At 46.4% G+C, this 21,421-nt stretch overlaps 1 protein-coding gene across 1 annotated transcript; it reads left to right on the top strand.

Moving 5' to 3' along the window:
* Positions 1 to 9,054: 9,054 nt before the first annotated feature.
* APOBEC1 (apolipoprotein B mRNA editing enzyme catalytic subunit 1) lies at positions 9,055 to 20,100 on the top strand (the record flags this gene model as incomplete). Its single annotated transcript, NM_001082341.1, is given in 5 exon segments — positions 9,055 to 9,114; positions 13,843 to 13,870; positions 15,360 to 15,757; positions 18,419 to 18,537; positions 19,781 to 20,100. Coding segments are annotated over 5 exon segments (711 nt in total). The 3' UTR covers positions 19,931 to 20,100.
* Positions 20,101 to 21,421: the final 1,321 nt, after the last annotated feature.

The raw sequence follows: 21,421 nt of genomic DNA, 5'->3' as shown, positions 1-21,421 counted from the left end.
TAGTTCACTTCTCGAATGTCTGTAATAGCCCCTGGCCAGGGCCGAAGCCTGTTGACAGGATTCGGTACAGATGTCACGTGGCAGGGACCAAACAACTTCAGCCATCAATGCTGTCTCCCAGGGTCTGCACCAGCAGGAGGCTGGAGTCTGGCGCTAGGACTGGGAATTGAACCCAGGCACTCTCACATGGATGACGGCATCTTTTTTTTGGACAGGCAGAGTTAGACAGTGAAAGAGAGAGAGAGAGAGAAAGTTCTTCCTTCCATTGGTTCACCCCTCAAATAGCTGCTACGGCCGCTGCGCTGCGCTGATCCAAAGCCAGGAGCCAGGTGCTTCCTCCTGGTCTCCCATGCAGGTGCAGGGCCCAAGCACTTGGGCCATCCTCCACTGCCTTCCCAGGCCACAGCATGTTGAATTATGGGATCCGAGACCTTTCCCAATTAACCCACAAAAGACAGCCACAGATGCAAGGGCAAGAGGATTTATTGTTTTATTGCCAGGAGCTGGGGCTCCCACCGACACATACAACATAGTGCAGTGCGGGGGTGAGAAGCCCCGCCTCTCACCTTCTCAGCGTTTTTGTGTACTTGAGTAAACAAGTATATTCGTCATTACGCACGTTCTTTATTCTTTATATGTCAGTTACCTAAATTTGAGCATTTTATTGGTGCACCTCAGCAGTCCGGGACTACGCGTCTCAGAAGGAAGTGGCCACACAAGGAAGTAGGAGACCATCAATTTCAGGAAGTATTTACTAAGTTTCGTTTTCTAAGAATTGGACCTTCCCGCCTTCCTGGAGTTTGTGAAGCCTGTCATGGAGGTATAATTACCCCTCCCCCTTTCTTACACTGGACATCCCGCATTAAGTCATTGAGCAAGCAGCGCAGCACAGAAGCAAAAAGCAATTGATATTCAGCATCTACTAGATCTATCTATCTATCTATATATATGGGTGTATATATATATATTTTTTTTCATTTCAACAAGCAGAGAGCTGGACTGGAAGAGGGGCAGGCGGGACAGAATCTGGCGCCCAGACCGGGACTAGAACCCAGAGTACCCGCACCGCAGGTGGAGGATTAGCCTAGTGAGCCACGGCACTGGCCCAATGACCGCATCTTAACTGCTAGTTTCAATGCCCCACTTGTTTAAACTTTAATATTTTTTACAAAAAGATATTTATTTGAAAGGCAGAGTGACAGAGAAATGAAGATCCTCCATCTGCTGGTTTACTCCCAAAGTGGCTCTAAGTGCCAGTTCTGGGCCAGGCCAACGTGACGAGTCAGTGACTCCATCCTGGTCTCCTACGAATGGCAGGGATCCGAGTCCTTGAACCATCACCCAGGGCCATCCCAGCTGCATTACCAGGAAGCTGGGTAACAAGCAGAGGAGCCAGGACTCAAACTGGCACTCCAATGGGGGACGCCCGTGTTGCAAGCAGAGGCTTAACCTGCTGTGCCACAGTATCGGAACCTTTAATTTTAATTAATTAAATTAATTAATTATTTTAAAAAGTTTTTTTTATTTTTTTGAAAGTCACAGTTACACAGAGAGAAGGAGAGGCAGAGAGAGAGAGAGAGAAAGAGAGAGAGAGAGAGAGGTCTTCCATCTACTGGTTTACTCCCCTATTGGCCACAACAGCCGGAGCTGTGCCGATCCAAAGCCAGGAGCCAGGAGCTTCTTTTGGGTCTCCCACACGGGTGCAGGGGCCCAAGTACTTGGGCCATCTCCCACTACTTTCTCAGGCCATAGCAGAGAGCTGGATCGGAAGTGGAGCATCCAGGACTTGAATTGGTGCCCATATGGGATGCCAGGACTGCAGGCAGCGGCTTTACTCACTACGCCACAGTGCCGGCCAATTTTAATTAAAAAAAAAATTATTTATTTACATATTTGAGAAACAGAAAGAGAGTGGCTCAGAATTCTCTCTCTCTTTTTCTTAATTTTTTACTTTTTAGAGTTAGGAGAAAGAGAAAGGTCTTCCTTCCATTGGTTCACCCCCCAAATGGCCACTATGGCCAGAGCTATGCTGAACCGAAGCCAGGAGTCAGGTGCTTCCTCCTGGTCTCCCAAGCGGGTGCAGGGGTCCAAGCACTTGGGCCATCCTCCACTGCCTTCCTGAGTCACAGCAGAGAGCTGGACTCAAAGAGGAGCAACTGGGACTAGAACCCCAACCGGGACTGGAACCCGGCGCCCATATGGGATGCTGGCGCTGCAGGCGGAGGATTAACCAAGTGAGCCATGGCGCTGGCCCCCCCTCTTTTTCTTAACTGTTGTAATCCCCTCCCCCCACAAAGAAACCTTTTATTTAAAGAGTACGAATTTCAAAAGTACAACTTTAGGAATATAGTGACTCTTACCACCATACCCACCCTCCCACTCTCTTTAAATTTTATTTATTCGGTTTATTTATTTGAAAGGCAGAGTGACAGCAGTGAAAGATCTCCCATCCACTGGTTCACTCCTTGTATGCCTGAAACAGCCGGGGCTGGGCCAGGCTGAAACCAGGATCTAAGAACTCAGCTGAGGTCTCCCATGTGGGTGGCAGGAACCCAGTTTATTTGCATTGTCACCACTGTGTCCCAGGCATTAGCAGGGAGCTGGAGTCAGAAGGGAACTGAACCCAGGCACTCTCACGTGGGAAAGGGGTGTGTGAACTGCTAAGCGAAATGCCCACCCATTGGGTAATTTCTAAAATTGCCGGGAGGCTTGTGTTGTTCTATGCTGATGGACAGAGGGGACAGTTGTGTGGAAGTATGATGGATGAAGGAGGTGTTTAAAGAGAAATAAACTGGAGGGAACTTAGCAAGGGCTGTTTGTTCAGCTTCTTTTGGCCTCTCTGTGTCTTCACGGGTAAGCATGTTCCTTTTCTCCGGACGTGGGCACTACCTCTGCCGTGAAGGTTTTCTTCAGAGGATGGTCAGAGACCTGGTTTCTGGTCTTCCTCAGGGGAGAAGGTTGGGGAGAAGTGCGTGACCTTCCTGCCTCTGCTGTTCCCTGCGATGCCGAGCTTACATATTTTGGGATTGTCTGTCCTGAACTCCATTACTTTGAAAAGTAGGCAGACAGATAAGATACAGATTCTGGGGCCTGCACTGTGGCATAGCAGATGCAGCCATCTCCTGTGATGCCAGCATCCCATATGGGCACTTGAGAAGGACTTGAGATGTGTTTTAGGGTTTGGCTCTGCTAATTCTGTTGCTTTTCTGCCCTCTGCTGGTGAAAATAGGAAAGAGCAGTTCTATTAAAATATACTCAAGGCTCCTTACAAGAGAGAAACAGGTAAAGGAAAGGACCAGTTGAGGGACTTCTTTCTCACATGATCAGTTTCCCTTCCCTTGTATCTGTGGCAAGCTTATGACTATAACCTATTCTTGGCACTGCAGCTACAGCGGTTCCTCTAAAACCCAATTCTTCTTTCTCCCCAATAATTATTGGTCTACTTTATTTATTTGTGAGAGCTTCCATTCACTGGCTTACCCTTTAAAGGCCCAGGGTTGGGGCCAGGCTGAAGCCAGGAGCCAGGACTCCATCTGGGTCTCACTTGAGCATGGCACTTGGGCCATCTTCCGCTGCTTTCCCAGGTGCATTAGCAGGGAGTGGGTCGGAAGCAGAGCAGCTGGGACTTGAACAGGTGCTCCAACATGGGATGCCAGTATCTCAAACTGCAGCTCAACTCACAGTGCCACAATGCTGGCCCCACTCCATCAACTTTTTTTTCTTTTTTTAAAAAACCGAGGGGCTGGTGCTGTGGTGTGGCAGGTCTGAGTGCCAGCTGCTCTTCTTCCCATCCAACTCTGCTACGGCCTGGAAAAGCAGTAGAAGATGGCTCAAGTCCTTGGACCCCTGCACCCGTGTGGGAGACCCAGAGGAAGCTCCTGGCTCCTGGCTTTGGATTAGCCTGGCTAAGGCCATAGAGGCCATTTGGGGAGCGAACCAACAGATGGAAGACCTTTCTCTCTGTCTCTGTCTCTCTAGGTCTATAACTCTACCTCTCAAATAAATAAATAAAATCTTTAAAAAAAATGAACTGTGAAAACTTTTTTTTTAAAGATTTATTTATTTGAAAGGCAGAGTTACAGAGAAAGAGAGGCAGAGAGCGAGAGCGAGAGTGAGAGAGAGAGAGAGAGAGAGAGAAGTCTTCCATCTGCTGATTCATTCCCCAGATGGCTACAATGGCTGGAACTGCAACGATCTGAAGCCAGGGGCGGGGACCTTCCTCTGGGTCTCCCACGTGGGTGCAGGGGCCCAAGAACTTGAGCCATCTTCTACTGCTTTCCAGGCCATAGCAGAGAGCTGGATTGCAAGAGGAGCAGCCAGGACATGAACCGGCGTCCATATGGGATGCCGGCACTGCATGTGGACGCTTATGCCACTACACCACAGCGCCAGCCCTCCATTCCTCCTTATGACTGAATAGTATTCCACTGTATGGATGTACCACCACTTATTTGCCCATTCATTCATGGGTGGGCATTTGGGTTGTTTCTGCTTTTTGGGATATTATGAATTTGCACAAATTTTTGTGTGATTGTATATGGTCATTGATTTTCTTTTTTTTAAAGATTATTTATTTATTTGAGAGGTAGAGTTACAGACAGTGAGAGGGAGAGAAAGGTCTTCCTTCCATTGGTTCACTCCCCAGATGGCCGTAGCAGCTGAAGCTGCACTGACCCGAAGCCAGGAGCCAGGTGCTTCTTCCTGGTCTCCCATGTGGGTATAGGGGCCCAAGCACTTGGGCCATCCTCCACTGCCTTCCTGGGCCACAGCAGAAAGCTGGATTGGAAGAGGGGCAGCTGGGACTGGAACCAGCACTCACATGGGATGCCAGCACCGCAGGCAGAGGATTAACCTGCTCCATGGTGCTGGCCCCTGGTCAATTGATTTTCAATAAAAATACTGGGGTGGGCATTGTAGTACAATGGGTAGAAGCAGCTGCTTGAGGAGCCAGTGCTATGGTGTAGGTTAAGCCACCACCTGCAATGCTGTAATCCCACATAGGCGCACTCCTAGCTTCTTCCCTTCTAGTCCAGCTCCCTGCTAATGTGCCTGAGAAGGCAGCAGAAGATGGCCCAAGTGCTTGGATCCCTGCACCCATGTGGGAGAGGAGATCTCGAATAAGTTCCCGGCTCTTGGCTTCAGCCTGGCCCAACCCTGGCCATTCTGGCCATTTGGGGAATGAGAGAATGAACCAGCAAATGGAAAATCTCTGCTTCTCCTTCTCTCTATGACTCTGCCTTTCAAATAAACTTTTTTTTTTTTTTTAAAGGATCATCTGCTGGAATGCAGATCCTAGTACCTGGGATTGAGCCCTGCTACTCTGCTTCCAATCAGCTTCCTGCTAATGTAAACCCTGAGAAGCAACAGATGATGGTTCAAGTCCTTGGGTACTTGACACATGGGTGGGAGACCCTTTGGAGTTACTGGCTTTTAGCTTCAGCCTGGTCCTGTTGTTGCAATTTGGGGAGTGAAACCATGAATAGAAGATCTCTCTCTCTCTGCCTCTGAAATAAAAAAAAAATTAATTAAAAAAAAGAGACACCAAGGTAATTCAATGAAAGGTACAGTCTTTTTAACAAATGGTGCTATTGAAAAACAGATAATCACGTGGGCAAAAATATAGATATCCATATAGAAAATAAATGAACCCTGACCCTGATATAATATCATACAGATAATTAATTTAAAGTCGATCATAGTGGGCCAGCATTGTGGTATAGCACGCTAAGCCACTGCCTATTTAGAGCACCAGTTCTAATCCCAGCTGCTTCTGATACGGCTCTGTGATAATGCACTTGGAATGCATCAGAAGATGGTCCAAGTACTTGGGCCCTGCAGTCCATATGAGAGGCCTGGATGGACTTCCTGGCCCCTGTTTTCGGCCTGTTCCAGCCCCAGCTGTTATGGCCATTTGGGCATGGAAGGTCTTTCTCTCTCTCCCTCTGTCTTTCAAATACATATTATAAATATTTAAATAAAATAAAATAAAATAAAAATAAAAAGACAATAGATCTAATGTAAAAGCTAAAAATTAAAACTATATGAATACTAGAAGAAAATATAGAAGAATATCTTAGTGTCTTTTTTTTTTAAGGCTGATTTATTTATTTAATAGGCAGTTACAAAAGAGAGAGAGAGAGAGATCAAGAGAGATCAAGAGAGAGATCTTCCATCCACTGGTTCACTCCTCAAAGTGCATAACAGCTGGGGCTGGGACAGGCTGAAGCAAGGAGCCAGGAAATCTATCTATGTCTCCCACGTGGGTGGCAGGGACCCAAGCACTTGGGCCATCTTCTGCTTTCCCAGGAGCATTAGCAGGGAGCTGGATTGGCAGTGGAATAGTTGGGACTTGGCTCTTGAATTGGTGTTTGCATGGAATGATAGCATTGCAGGCAGCTGATTAACCCACTGCTCCATAATGCCAGCTCCTGTATGTACACATTTTTCAAAACTCATAAATTTCCAGGCACAGGACACTGACCTAAACTGAGTTAGTTTATAGTTAGTTAGTTTTATAGTCGATTATCTTTGACCTCTTTTACAATGTCCTGCTAGTCAATAGATTTCATTGCTCCAAGTTTTCTTAAACAAAACAGAAGATAGAGTGCTCAGTAGGGATTCCAGTGGAGTAAAACCCCGAGTTACACACCACCTTAACTACCGCAAGTGCACCTCCTGTGAATGGCTCTCTCAGCTTCCTATCACTGTGCAACATAGTACACCAAGCTGAATGGTATGAAACAATGGGTCTTACAGTTTTGGAAGTCATAAGTACAAAGTGGGCCTCACTGATCTAAAATCAAAGTGTCACTGGGGACCATTCCCTCTGGATTCCCTAGGGAATAGCCCGTGTCCTTACCTCTGCCAGCTTTGAGAAGGCCGTTCTCATTTCCTGAGTTATGGCCCCTCTGAGCCAACGACCACATTGTGTAACACCGTCTTCACATTTTCTTCTGGCTCTGAGCCTCTCAGCTCCCTCCCATAAGCACTTTGTGAGTAGACTGTCCCCATCTGGATAAGCCAGAGTAACCTCTCATTTCAAGATCTGTTGCTTCATTGAATCTACTAAAGCCCTTTTGTCATGTCAGGTAACATTCACATGGATTTCATAGATTAGGACATGGCTATTTTGGGGGCCATTAACCTACCTTTATGGTTATAGCTTGGATATTAGTTTGGATGTTGGAGGTACCCCCCCCCCCCCCATACCAAGGTTCACGTATTAAAGGCTTGATCCCCAGAGTCTCATGTTAATGGTACTAAGAGGGTGGGAACTGAATCCAGTTTTAGTGTCTGGAGGGGGCACCTTTGGGAAGTGATTAGATTGGATTGGCTCATTAGGATGAAGCCCTGGTGATTAGATCTTGACAGCTTTATAAGAGATCAGATAGACATAAGCACACACATGTTCCCTCTTGCAATGCCCTCAGGATTCTGCCCATGAGAACACCATCCCCAGAGGCCGAACCAATACAGTCCGTCCAGTCTTGGACTGTGAACCTCCAGAACCATGAGCCCAAAACAAAACACCTCTCTCCTTTATTAAATAGGATACCTTAGATAATAGAAAATAACTTGTGGGAACTGAAATGTAAAGACTGGGGTTATAAAGCCCAAACCTGCTCATTGCTGTTTCTGCTTTTGTATTCTGGCTTGCTTACTTGCCCATTGTAATGCCACGACAGGCTCCAAGTCAGGTAGAAGAGGAACAGGCCGAGTTCCCGGAAGCGAGAAATGGCAAAAAATTCCAGGGATTGCGGAATTGCAGACCACAATTGCAAACCTCAGCTTTCTCTTTTTCTTCACTTCCTCCTTTGAGACTTCTCACTTTGTGATGTCAAAGCCCTTTACATTTAACAGCACCAATGAAATGCTTAGGTTTGTAAAAGCTGCCGTATAGAGAATAAGGAAGAAGCCTACGCATGCACTTGTTTGTGAAAGAGTATAAAAACTACAGGAAAATAAGGGAAGGGGCCTTCCATCCATTCTCTGTGGTGTGTGGATAGTAGGTACCAGCCAGCTGGAATGAATAATCCTCTGCTTTTGCATCCGTAACTGTGAGTTGTGTATTGATTGGGAAAAATTGGGGCACCACAACTAATACCTTTATTCCAGCACTATTCTGTACTTGGCTTACTTGGAAAACTTTGGTCTCTGAAGGATCTTTGTTTATGATGCTGGATTTTTGCTTTTTGTTGAAAACACTCCTCTGTCTGTCCACATACCTGCTTTATCTTGTGGTGGCCCCTGCTTATCTTTCATAACTAAGTCAAGTCTACATTTATGGTTTATGAGGCCTTGAGATTCAAAGTTCTGTGGCTCTAGATTTGAGACCCTAGAGGGAGACTTAGGTCTTTAAGACAGTGAACTCAGATCTGGAGTGGGTGCCGAGACTCAGGAATTTGTAACTTGAACTTGACCCAGGGTTTGGGCAACAGAGGGCAATGACAGGAGAGAAGTAGAGCATTCACTTTTTCAAGGGGGATAAAAAGGCAGAAGTGGACTTGGCCATATCCTTAACCTGAGCTTCAAGGAGGAAGAGAGAGCACCAAAAACCTGACTCATAGGTCAAGGTCCTTCTGATTTAGCATCTAATAATGCCCCTCCCCTTTCCAACATGGGATTTGGGGGCAAAGAGCAGAATGAGAGGAAGTGAGTACTACGAAGTGTTCTCACCAGGTAACGGTGAGAACTTACAGGTTAATTATCTCTTACTTTTGTTCTTCCTCACTTCTTCCCATTAAAGAATGATGGGTCAGTCTTGCCTTCATTGTAACTTAAAGGAAAAAAGAAATATTGTCAAAGGGGTTTGGAACTTGGTAGTCCCAGGGATCTACTCTACAGGGTTATTATTATTGATATCATCAACTTTCTTATCACGGAAGATGCAAATCCCCACACTTCCTTCTAATCTGCTACCTGTTTGTACAGGTTAGGTACCCAGTTATTGCCCGAAACTCAGGTGTGAGTCTTCCTCATTCCACACCCTCACGAAGCAGGTGGTGATGGGCACACCCAAAGATACAAAGTCCAGGCACCTTGCAGGGAGGTGCCATGAGCTCCACAACTCCAGAGGAAGGAGTCCAGAGTCAGACACCATGGCTTCCGAGAAAGGTAAAATGTATCTGGGGCCTGGCAAACTCTGTATTCTAGAACAGTATGACAATTGCATGTGTGTGTGCTCTGCTTCTGCTTGGGTCCTTGGGCATTTTCCAACTTTCCTATCATTAATCAATATTAATTATAATATAATTAAACAAAATCCATGCTCCCAAACAATGTTGATTAAATCAGTGCTTTTAATGAAAAGAATAAACAAAAATATAACAGTTTAAATAGCAGTTAAAGGGGCTGGCATTATGTTGTAGCAGATGAAGCTGCTGCCTGCAGTGCTGGTGTCCCAAATGGGTGCCAGTTTGAGTCCCGGCTGCTCCACTTCTGATCCAGCTTCCTGCTAATGTAACTGGGAAAGCAGTAGAAGATGGCTCAAGTCCTTGGAGCCCTGCACCCTCGTGGGAGACCCAGAAGAAGCTCCTGGCTTCAGATTTGGGAATAGCAGGAGCCTGGAGTCCAGGATATGTATGAGTAAACTACCACAGATCACAGGGATATCAAAGAGTGTTGGGGCAAAAGGAAGACTTTTAAAGACACAGAGAAAGGCAATCATTGTGGTGCAGTGGTTAAGCCCCTGCTTGGGACTCCCACATCACACACGGCCCTGGATTCCAGTCCTTCTACTGCTTCCTTTCCAGCTTCCTGCCACTGTGCACCTGGGAACAGCAGGTGATGGCTCAAGTTTCCCGGGTTCCTGCCACCCAAGTGTGGGATTTGGATGGAGTTCCTGGCTTTTAGATCCTAACTTAGCCCCAGATGTTGTGGGCATGTGGGAAACGAAGCAGAAGCTGGAGGATCTCTCTGCTTCTTTCTCTTTCTGTGTTGCTCTTTCAAGAAAACAAAAGCACAAAGAAGTCCACCTACACTGTTTGATAGCAAAAACCGCTGGTTACAGGGGCCGGCTGTGGGAGTTGAGGGCAGCTTGTTGGAGGAGACAGCCATCGCCAGTCAAGTGTCCACGTGAATTCCTATGATGTTACAGGCCCCGTTATGGGTGTACATGCAGAGCTAAAGCCTGAATGAGGAGGCGCAAGGAAGAGCAGTCCAAGAAGAAGAAATTGTACAAGTCCTAAAGCCAGGGTGAGCGTGGCAGGTCTGAGAGACAGGAGGAAGATAAGGTGGCTGAAGGAACGTGGAGGGAGCTGGACACGAATTGATCATGCTGGGCTTGTAGGTCACGGAAAGGAATCTGGATTTTCTAAAAATTATTTACTTTTTTTTTTTTTTTTTAAATTTGGGAGTTGTGCCGATCTGAAGCCAGGCTGATCTGAAGCCAGGAGCTTCTTCCAGGTTTCTCACATGGGTGCAGGGGCCAAAGGACTTGGGCCATCTTCTACTGCTTTCTCAGGCCATTGTAGAGAGCTGGATGGGAAATGGAGCAGCCGGGACTCGAAGTGGCGCCCATATGGGATGCTGGCACTGCAGGAGGTGGCTTTACCCACTATGCCACAGCACCGGCCCCTGTGCTTTCTTTTTAAGAAAGACTTATTCTTCATGTTACACTTAGGATAATGTTTCTTGCTTTTTTCTTTTAAAGAAAGATTTATTTATTTGAAACGCAGAGTTACAGAGATGGAGAGAGAGACAGAGACAGAGACAAATAGACAGAATCCACTGGTTCACTCCCCAAATGGACACAATAGCTGGAGCTGGGCCAGGCCAAAGCCAAGAGCCAGGAGCTTCTTCCAGGTCTCCCCATAGGTGCAGGGGCCCAAGTACTTGGGCCATCCTCTGCTGCTTTCCCAGATTCATTAGCAGGGAGCTGGACTGGGAGTGGCCAGGACTTGAACTGGTGCCCATATAGGACACTGGTACTGTAGGCAGCAGCTTAACCCATTGGGCAACAGTGCCAGCCCCACAAATTTTTTGATCTTATACCCACATGTAAGTATATGGGCTGGCTTATTCCATTAGTTTTGTTATTTCTGAGTTAGGTGATGAAATATTTTTAGTGATTAATTGGGTTGTGAAGTAAATAATGATACTACTGATGTTGGGTTCCATCCTACAGCCTAAGGCAGAATCAAAAAAGAGAGAAAGGTTAATTAAACCAGAAAAATAGAGAAGAGAGAGTGCCATTTAGCCTAGTGGTTAAAGCACTGGTTAAAATGCATGCCTTTCACATCAGAATACTTAAGTTCCATCCCCAAGTAGCTGGGTCTGTGCTACCCACACGGGAGATCTGGATTGTGTTCCTGGCTCCTGGGCTTGGCCTGGCATGGTCTTAGCTGTTGCAGGCACTTGGAGGAATGAACTGGAATTGGAATCTCTTTCAAATAAACAATGAACTTTAGGAGTGAGCATTCGGTACAGTGGTTAGATAGCTGCTTCAGATGCCTGTAGCCCGTATCACAAGTGGCTACCATGCCTGTGGTCCAGCTTCCCACTACTATCACCTTGGACGCAGCAGGTGATGGCTCAAGTACTTGGGTCCCAGATGGGACCCAGATGGAGTTCAGTTTCCTGGTTTCAGCCTGGCCCAGCCTGGGCTGTTGAGGGCAGTTGGGGAGTGAATCAGTGATTTCCATCTGCCTCTCTGTCTCTCTTTCAAATATAAATGAAAATAAATTATTTTTTTTTAATTTAAGAGAAATAGAGGTGACAGAAAAGTGTTTATAGTGGGCAGTGGTGAAACTCATCCACCCTTTATTCATAAATGAATGCTGCTCACGGGTTGCAGGCAGTGTGGCAGGGTGGGGAAGGGCATCTCACATGACTTACCCCTCAGTGTTGTAACAAGCATATATAAATAATATATAACCATTATGTGTCACTATGATAACTGCCATGACGAAGTACACGTGTGAATGAAGCCATATGGAAGCTATAGCCAGGAGGAATGAGTGTTTGGCCTACTGGTTAAGCCATGGCTGAGATACCCTTACCCATTTTGAATGCTTTGGTTCAAGTCTTGGCTTCAGCTGTGGATTACCCGCTTCCTGCTAATGTGCATCTTGGGATAGCAGCTAGGTCTCTACCACCCCTGTGAGAGATGTCCTGACTCCCAGCTTTAGCCTGGCCCGGCCCCAGCTGCCTCAGGCAATTGGGGAGTGAACCAGTGCATGTGTTCCCTCTTACTCTCTTTCTCCCTCTCTCTGTCAAATAAATAAAATAAATAAATAGAAAGTGAGGTCAAGGGGAGGGATTGGTATTGTGGTGTGGTTGGTTAGGGTGCTGTCTGAGATGGGTACTGGTTTTAGTCCTGGCTGCTCTGCTTCTGATCCAGCTCCCTGCTAATGCACCTGGGAAAGCAGCAGAAGATGGCTCAACAACTTGAGCCCCAGAACTTGTGTAGGACACCAAGATGAGGCTTTTTTTTTTAAAGATTCTTTTTTTTTTTTTTTTTTTTTTGGACAGGCAGAGAGGACAGTGAGAGAGAGAGACAGAGAGAAAGGTTTTCTTTTGCCGTTGGTTCACCCTCCAATGGCTGCCATGGCCGGTGCGCTGCGGCCGGTGCACCGCGCTGATCCTAAGGCAGGCAGGAGCCAGGTACTTCTCCTGGTCTCCCATGGGGTGCAGGGCCCAAGCACCTGGGCCATCCTCCACTGCACTCCGGGCCACAGCAGAGAGCTGGACTGGAAGAGGGGCAACCGGGACAGAATCCGGCGCCCCGACCGGGACTAGAACCCGGTGTGCCGGCGCCGCAAGGCGGAGGATTAGCCTAGTGAGCTGCGGCGCCGGCCCTAAAGATTCATTTATTTTATTTGAAAGTCAGAGTTACACAGAGAGCCAGGAGCCAGGATCTTCTTCCGGGTCTCCCACGTGGGCCATCTTCTACTGCTTTCCCAGGCCACAGCAGGGAGCTAGATAGGAAGTGGAGCAGCCAGGACTTGAACCGGTGCCCATATGGGATGCTGGCACTTCAGGCCAGGGCGTTAACCCGCTGTGCCACAGCACCAGCCCCCAAGATGAGGCTTCTAAGTCCTGGCTTTGGCCTGGCCTGCCCCTGGCCACTGTGGCCATCTGGAGAGTGAACTAGCAGATGGAGGCTCTCTGCCTCTCCTTCTTTGTAATTCTTTCAAATAAATAAATATATCTTTTCATTTTTTATAAACTTGGCCCAATGTTTTTAAAAAATTGGAGGAAAAAAGAAGTTATACCCAGGATCCCTGAGAAGGGACTTTTGCACTGCACTTAATCATTTTTGTTGGAGTCTTAAGAAGGATTTTCTGGTTTGGAATGGGACACCTGAACAAATAGGCTTTAGCATAGCTTTTTGTTGTTGCAATGAGCTGATCAAACACAATTAATCCATGAGAAAATCTTCTAATTCCATTTTCTGTTGTAATTGGGAGGTTTGTAGACATAGAGCACATTTTCATTTTTATTTTTTTAGAAGATTTATTTATTTGAAAGGCAAAGTTACAGAGAGGCAGAGGCAGAGGCAGAGAGAGAGGTCTTCCATCTGCTGGTTCAGTCCCCAAATGGCCACAATAGCCAAGGCTGGGCCAGGCTGAAGCTAGGAACCAGGAACTTCATCTGGGTCTCCCATGTGGGTGCAGGGCCCCAAGGACTTGGGCCATCTTGTGCTGCTTTCTCAGGCCCATTAGCAGGGAGCTGGTTTGGAAGTGGAGCAGCTGGGACTCGAAGCAGCACCCATATGGGATGCTGGCATTGCAGACAGCAGATTAACCTGTTATGCTATGATGCTAGCCCCCCGGAGTACTTTTCTTAGGAAATGAATTTGTATTTGGGTGTTATTTGACATAATCATGTTTTTGTCAACAGGTCCTTCAAACAAGGATTACACGTTGAGGTAAGAATAACACTCTCGTGCTCACTTAATTCAATCTGGAATAAATGGGTATTTAAGAGCTGTAGGACAGCAGCCTTTTGTATTACTCCATTTTTCTTTTTTTATCTTCTAATTCTTTCTTATTTTTGTCTTTTCGAATTTTGTTTTCTCTTATTGTTTCCTATGTATTTGCTTCTATATCTTTTGGTTAAGCATTAAATTGCATTCTACCTTGCTTCTCAATTATTGTCTTACTATTCCTCTTCTCTTTTTAAATCACATATTTACATAGCTTTTGGTGAAACGTCCAGGGAAGTATTTTGTCTCTCTGATTTCATATTATCTGCCCATTTCCCAGGCTGCCTGTCACAGGGAAATCGTGTGAAGGAGTAAGTTATCCCGTGATGGGTGGCAGGGCTGATCTATGTCATAATAGAATGTGATCCTCATGAGCATGAGTGGGGACACGTGGTATATAGTAAGCTTATGCCTCCGCCATATTGTAAAGAAAATTCCTCAGCACCATCTTGAGTTTCCCCTAAGTCACAGCTTTCAGACTTGCAGCATTAAGTATAAGGATGCCATTGAGAACAATTTGAGCTGCTTTCATGCAACCACTTAGTATACAGGATTCTAAAATGGAAGAATCTGGAGACTAAATTACTCATTTTCTCAGTTATTTGTGTATTTATTTATTTATTTATTTATGAGACAGAGGAACAGGGAGAGCTCCCTTCTGCTGGTTCACTCCTCAGATGCTCACAATAGCTGGAGTTGGGTCTGGCCAGAGCCAGGAGCCAGGAACTCAATCCAGGTCTTATATGTGGGTGGCAGCCAGAAGCCAGGAGCTTCTGCTGGGCCTCCCACATGGGTACAGGGGCCAAAGCTCCTGGGCCATCTTCTGCTGCTTTCCCAGGCCATTAGCAGGGAGCTGAATCAGAAGTGGAGCAACTGAGTCTCAAACCGGCACTTACACAAGATGCCGGCATCACAGGTGGAGGCTTAACCTACTATGCCACAACACTGGTCCCCAGAATGTTGACATTCTAAGCGCTAGACCAGTTGCCTGCCTTGCTTTTCTCAGACTTGACTACAGAAGCTTGTAGCAACTTTAAGCTTCAGCATTTGAGAAAAACTAGTGCAATCCACTGCAGAGTCGTGAGGATAAGGATTAGGACACAGAACCTCTAAGGTGAGAGAGAAAGGTTAGAACACAAGGAGAAGGCTTTAAAAGAGAAAGAAGGAAGCACTTAGACCTGGATTTAAGACGGAAGCACAATGGTATTGGAGAGCAGTCACCAAAGAACGTGACCTGGGAAGAAAACCTTTTCACTAAGTTTGTGAGAGAAGCTGCTAATTCAGGTAGACCTCCCTAGGTAACTTGGAGACACAGAATGGGAAGAAAGTCGCCATGTGTCACTTCTGCCTAAGAGCAGAGGGGACCGTGGAATGATTTCTGAGATCACTCTAAAGATTGCATCACCACTCGGAGATGCTCCTTGTGTTCCAGGAGAAGAATTGAACCCTGGGAATTTGAAGTCTTCTTTGACCCCCAAGAACTGCGTAAAGAGGCCTGCCTGCTCTACGAAATCAAGTGGGGGGCAAGCTCCAAGACCTGGCGCAGCTCGGGCAAGAACACCACCAATCACGTGGAAGTCAACTTCCTAGAAAAGCTGACTTCAGAGGGGCGGCTTGGCCCATCCACCTGCTGCTCCATCACCTGGTTCTTGTCTTGGAGCCCCTGCTGGGAATGTTCCACGGCGATTAGAGAATTTTTGAGTCAACACCCGGGTGTGACTCTGGTAATTTTTGTAGCTCGGCTATTTCAGCACATGGATCGCCGGAACCGGCAAGGGCTCAAGGACCTCGTTACCAGCGGCGTAACTGTCCGGGTTATGAGCGTCTCAGGTAAAGACAACAGTGGGCTCATGGTCTGCGTGCTGCTAGATCAAAAGCCTGGTTATTCTGGACTGGAAATCTCAGAAATGAAAGCTCCAAAATAATGAATTCATGGCAAGGAAAGTACCAGAAATGCAACCTCTTTCTCCACTCTTTTTTTTTTAATATTTATTTATTCATTCAAAAGGCAGAGTTATGGAGAGGCAAAGGCAAAGACACAGAGAAAGAGAGTGAGAAAGAGAGAGATCTTCCATCCAGTGTTTCACCCTCAAAACGGCTGCAATAGTCAGAGCTAGGCCAGGCTGAAGACAGGAGCCAGGAGCTTCTTCTGGGTCTCTCACTTTGGTATGGGGCCCAAGCATCTGGGCCATTTCCGCTGCCTTCCCCGGCACATCAGCAGGGAGCTGGATTAGAAGTAGAGCAGCTGGGACTCAAACCCGTGTCCATATGAGATGCCGACAACAAAGGTGGCAACGTAACCCATTAAACCCTCACTTTAAAAAAAAAAAGTGGGGCCAATGCTGTGGTATATCGGGTAAAGCTGCCACCTGCAGTGCCAGTGTCCCATATGGGTGCCGGTTTGAGTCCTGGCTGCTCCACTTCTGATCCAGCTCTCTGCTATGGCCTGGGGAAGCAGTAGAAGATGGCCCAAGACCTTTGGCCCCTGCACCCGCATGAGTGACCCAGATGAAACTCCTGGCTCCTGTCTCCTGGCTTCTGAATAGTGCAGCTCTGGCCATTGTGGCCAATTGGCAAGTTAACCTGCAGATGGAAGACCTCTCTCTGTCTGTCTCTCTGTGTAACTCTGCCTTTCAAATAAATAAATAAATATTTAAAAATTTTATTTTATTCTTTCTATTTCTTTGGAAGGCAGAGTGACAGAGAAAGAGGACACACACACACACACACAGAGACAGAAAGAGAGAAAGATCTATCTACAGGTTCATTCTCCAAATGGCTACAGTAGCCAGGTGTAGGCTAAGTTGAATCCAGGAGCCAGGAGCTCCATCTGAGTCTCCCATTAGGTGGCAGGGGCCCAAGTACATGGGTCATCATCTGCTGCTTTCTCAGTGTGCATTAGGAGGGAGTTGGATTAATGGAGCAGCTGGGACTTGATCCAAGGCTCATATGCGATGCTGGCATTGCAGGTGGTGTCTTAACTTGCTGTACCACAATGCTGGTGCCTTCTTCCTTCTTTTCCATTCTTATCACTAGGGCTCTCAGCTTTCTTCACAGGGACTTCTTTGATCTTTTTAGGGAGTCTAGCCCATATTCAACAGCAAATAGGCTAGAAACATATAACACAAGAGAAGTATGGCTTCTCTGCTTCCAATCTAGCTAGCTTCTTGCTAATGCATCCTGGGAGGCAGAAGAGAATGGCTCAAATACTTGGGTTCTTTTCACTCCCTTGGGAGACCTGCATGGAGTTCCAGGTTCCTGGCTTTGGCCTGGTCCAACCATGACCATTGTGGGCATTTGTGGGGTGAACCAGGAGATGGAAGATATCTGTCTGTCCATCTGCCTCTCTGTTGCTCTGCCTTTCAAGTAGATGGGGAAAAAAAACTTAAAAAAAAAAAGTTTGTGGAAAATGGAATTAAAAGAAAAGTTTCCTTTTTTTTTTTTTTTTTTTTTTGATAGGCAGAGTGGACAGTGAGAGAGAGAGACAGAGAGAAAGATCTTCCTTTGCCATTGGTTCACCCTCCAATGGCCACTGCGGCCGGCGCACCGCGCTGATCCGATGGCAGGAGCCAGGTGCTTCTCCTGGTCTCCCATGGGGTGCAGGGCCCAAGCACCTGGGCCATCCTCCACTGCACTCCCTGGCCACAGCAGAGAGCTGGCCTGGAAGAGGGGCAACCGGGACAGAATCCGGCACCCCGACCGGGACTAGAACCTGGTGTGCCGGCGCCGCTAGGCGGAGGATTAGCCTATTGAGCCGCAGCGCCCGCAAAAGAAAAGTTTATTTTCATGTAAAAAAATAGAATCTATGCATATTTTTTCCTAAGACATTTTCCATTAAGATCCTAGGTGATGTTTGTGCATAGAATTCAAAAATTTTTATTTATTATTTCAAAATAAGCTTATCTTTTAATTTCATTTTCCATGAACCTTTTGACATACCCTGGTATTTTTTTTAGGATTTTTAAAATTATTTGACAGGTAGAGTTAGTGAGAGAGAGAGAACAGAGAGAAAGGTCTTCCCTCCGTTGGTTCACTCCCCAAATGGCCGACACAGCCAGCGCTGTGCCGATCCAAAGCCAGGAGCCCAGTGTCCCTTCCTGGTCTCCCTCCACTGCCCTCCCAGGCTACAGCAGAGAGCTGGACTGGAAGAGGAGCAACTGGGACTCCCCAGATGGCCCGAGCAAGGGCTGGGGCTGGGCTAATCCGAAGTCAGGAGCCAGGAGCTTCTTCTAGGTCTCCCACGTAGGTGCAGGGGCCCAAGGGCTTGGGCCATCTTCAATTGCTTTCCCAGGCCATTAGCAGGGAGCTGGATCAGAAGTGGAGTAGTTGGGGCTCAAACCGGCGCCCACATGGGATGCCAGCACTGCAGGCAGATGCTTAACCTACTATGCCACAGTGCTGGCCTCAATATCCTGGTACTTTTAAGTTGGGCTCTCTTTGAATAATTTATCATTGTTCTTGTTGAATGAACCAAGATTTGTGTTTCCTTAGAGTATTGTTACTGCTGGGAGAATTTTGTCAACTACCCGCCGGGGAAAGCAGCTCAATGGCCAAGGTACCCACCTCGGTGGATGCTGATGTATGCACTGGAACTCTACTGCATCATTCTAGTAAGTTCCTTTAGAAGACAAAGATTCTGATGCAAAATGAAGCATCTCTTGTCAGACTTATTTCCTGAGATTTTTAACACATACTCTCCTTGCCATCTCTGCCATTTATATTGAGATTTAGTTACTTAACTGGCTGACCCATCTTAAGAAAATATGAGAGTAACAGGCCAGTAAGTGGGAGAAGGGGAGAGTAAACTGGTCTAAGACACATTTGGGCCCCATATTAATTCTACCTTCTCAGTATTATTGTTGTAATACATACTGACCCTACAGGATTTCAAATAGTTTTCTTTTCCATATTTGTGTGTGTCATCTTTTTCTTTTTCTTAAGATTTATTTATTTATTTGAGAGGCAGAGGTATAGACAAAGAGAGGGAGAGACAGAGAGAAAGGTCTTTCATCTGCTGGTTCACTCCCCAAAATGGCTGCAATGGCTAGGGATAGGCCAGTCTGAAGCCAGGAACCAGGAGCTTCTTCCAGGTCTCGCATGTTGGTGCAGGGGCCAAGCATTATCTTCTACTGCTTTCCCAGGCCATCAGCAGGTAGCTGGATCAGAAATGGAGCAGCCGGGTCTCAAACTGGTGCCCATATGGGATGCTGGCACTGCAGGAAGAGGCACAGGACTGGCCAAATTTAGATGTTCCATTTGGATTCTTTGAAATCAGGTTTATGAATTTTCAGTTGAAATTTTTATTTTATTAAAAATTTTAAAAGAAATATGTTTATTTACTTGAAAGTCAGAAATACAGAGAGAGAGAGAGACAGAGAAAGTGAAATCTTTCATCCACTGGTTCACTCCCCAATTGACTGCAACGGCTTAAGCTGTGCCTATCTGAAGCCAGGAGCCAGGAGCTTCTCCAGGTCCCCCACATGGGTGCAGGGACCCAAGGACCTGGGCCATCCTCCACCACTTTCCGAGGCCACAGCAGGGAGCTGTATCGGAAGTGGAGCAGCAGGGACTTGAACTGGTGCCCAAATGGGATGCCGGCACTGCAGATGGCAGCCTCATCTGCTACGCCACGGTGCCGGCCCTGTGAGTGCCAGTGTGAATCCCGGCTGCTCTGCTTCTGACCCAGTTAGAACAGAGCTGGGACTTAAGCCCAGGAACTCTGGGATGGGATGTGGACACATCTCAGCCGTTGTGCCAATGCCGGCCTCAACTGGCATTTTAAAATGTTTATGATAATAATGGTATTAGTTAAAATATTCACCTAAAGATTAAATGTAATCCTTTTTATTCCAGGGTCTCCCACCCTGTTTAAAGATTTCAAGAAGACATCAAAAGCAGCTTACATTTTTCAGCCTTACTCCTCAATATTGCCATTATAAAATGATTCCACCATACATCCTTTTAGCTACAGGATTGTTACAACCTTCTGTGCCTTGGAGATAAATAGAATGATTCTTTCTGTTCACATTGTTTCAAGAACAAACTACCCAACGAAGAGTGCTCTTAAGAATCTAGAAATTTCCACAAATAGCAATACCATGAATTGTGTTACCTTTGACCATATTTCAGGTCACCTTAAAACTTAAAACAATAATAAATATATATAGATATGTATTTAAGGATTTATTTTATTTATCTGAAAGGCAGAGTGACAGAGGGAGAGAGAAAGAGACCATCCATCTGCTGGTTGACTTCCTAAATGGTCACCATGACTGGGGCTGGGCCAGGCTAAAGCCAGGAGCCAGAAAAGCCATCCAGGTCTCCAACATGGCTGGCGGGGGCCCAAATACGTGGGCGATCTTCCATTGCCTTCCCAGGCGCATTAGCAAAGAGCAGGATCAGAAGTGGAGCAGACAGGACTTGAACCGCACTCTGACATGCAATGCTGACATCAAAGGTGGTGGCTTAGCCTGTTAGCCACAACACCAGCCCCAGCAATACATCCTTATGACTTTTCACAGTTTCTGTGAGTCAGGAATTCAAGAGCACTTACCTGTGTGTCTGGCTCAGTCTTCTGTGAGACTGCAATCCGCATGCCAGGGCTATGGTGGCTGGAAGCTTTGATGGAGGACGCAGACCATGCTTCCCACGTAGGATACTCAACATAGCCTGCACATTGGTGCTAGTGGGCCTCTCCACAGGGATGCTTGACTCTCCTCCTGAGACGGCAGCTGGCTTCCTATAAAGCAAACGGCCCAGGAGAGGTGAAGATGGAAATTGCCATGAATTTAGTCTGGGAACCATAGGCTATTTCTTCTGCGATTTTCCAGTGGCCACACAGGCCAGCCATGATTTGATGTCGGTGGACACTATATCGAAGATCTCAGCCTCAGGGAGTGAGAGTCACTGGAATTCATCTTTGGTTTTCCCTGTAGGGACTTTGTGTTTTCAGGATAAATAATTACATGGACTAATTTCTCAGACACAGAGGAAAACAAAAAATAGCATCTATGTTTATTTGTTTCTGAATCAAAACATTCTAAGATTTAATAGATAATTTATTAATCAGAACTTATAGGGTGTGTTACTGTTTTAACAATAAAAACTGCCTAAATTTTTAGTAGTTTAACACACAGAAAAATTTATTTCTTGCTCTCATTGCAGTTTTTTTAAACTTAACTTTTTTATTTTTTAAAAACAGTCTATTTATTTATTTGAAAGGCAGAGTAACGGAGTGGGGGAGGGAGGGAAGGAGGGAGAGAGAGAGAGAGAGAAAGAAAGAATTTCTATCTACTGGTTCCTCAGATGTCCATAACACCCAGGCTTGGGTCAGGCGAAAGCCAAGAACCTGGAATTCCAGCCATGTCTTCCACATGGCTGTGGCAGGAACCCAAGTACTTGAGCCATCATTTGCTGTCTCCCAGGTGCATTAACAGGAAGAAGGATTGGGAGCAGAGGTTAGACTGGGTCCTGGGTACTCTGATATGGGATATA

This window comes from Oryctolagus cuniculus, chromosome 9 (assembly GCF_051225735.1).
Source record: "Oryctolagus cuniculus isolate XC-2025 breed Fujian yellow rabbit chromosome 9, ASM5122573v1, whole genome shotgun sequence".
Taxonomy (NCBI): domain Eukaryota; kingdom Metazoa; phylum Chordata; class Mammalia; order Lagomorpha; family Leporidae; genus Oryctolagus; species Oryctolagus cuniculus.
Note: the sequence above shows the minus strand (reverse complement) of the source record. Positions and strands in the feature narration are given on the sequence as shown.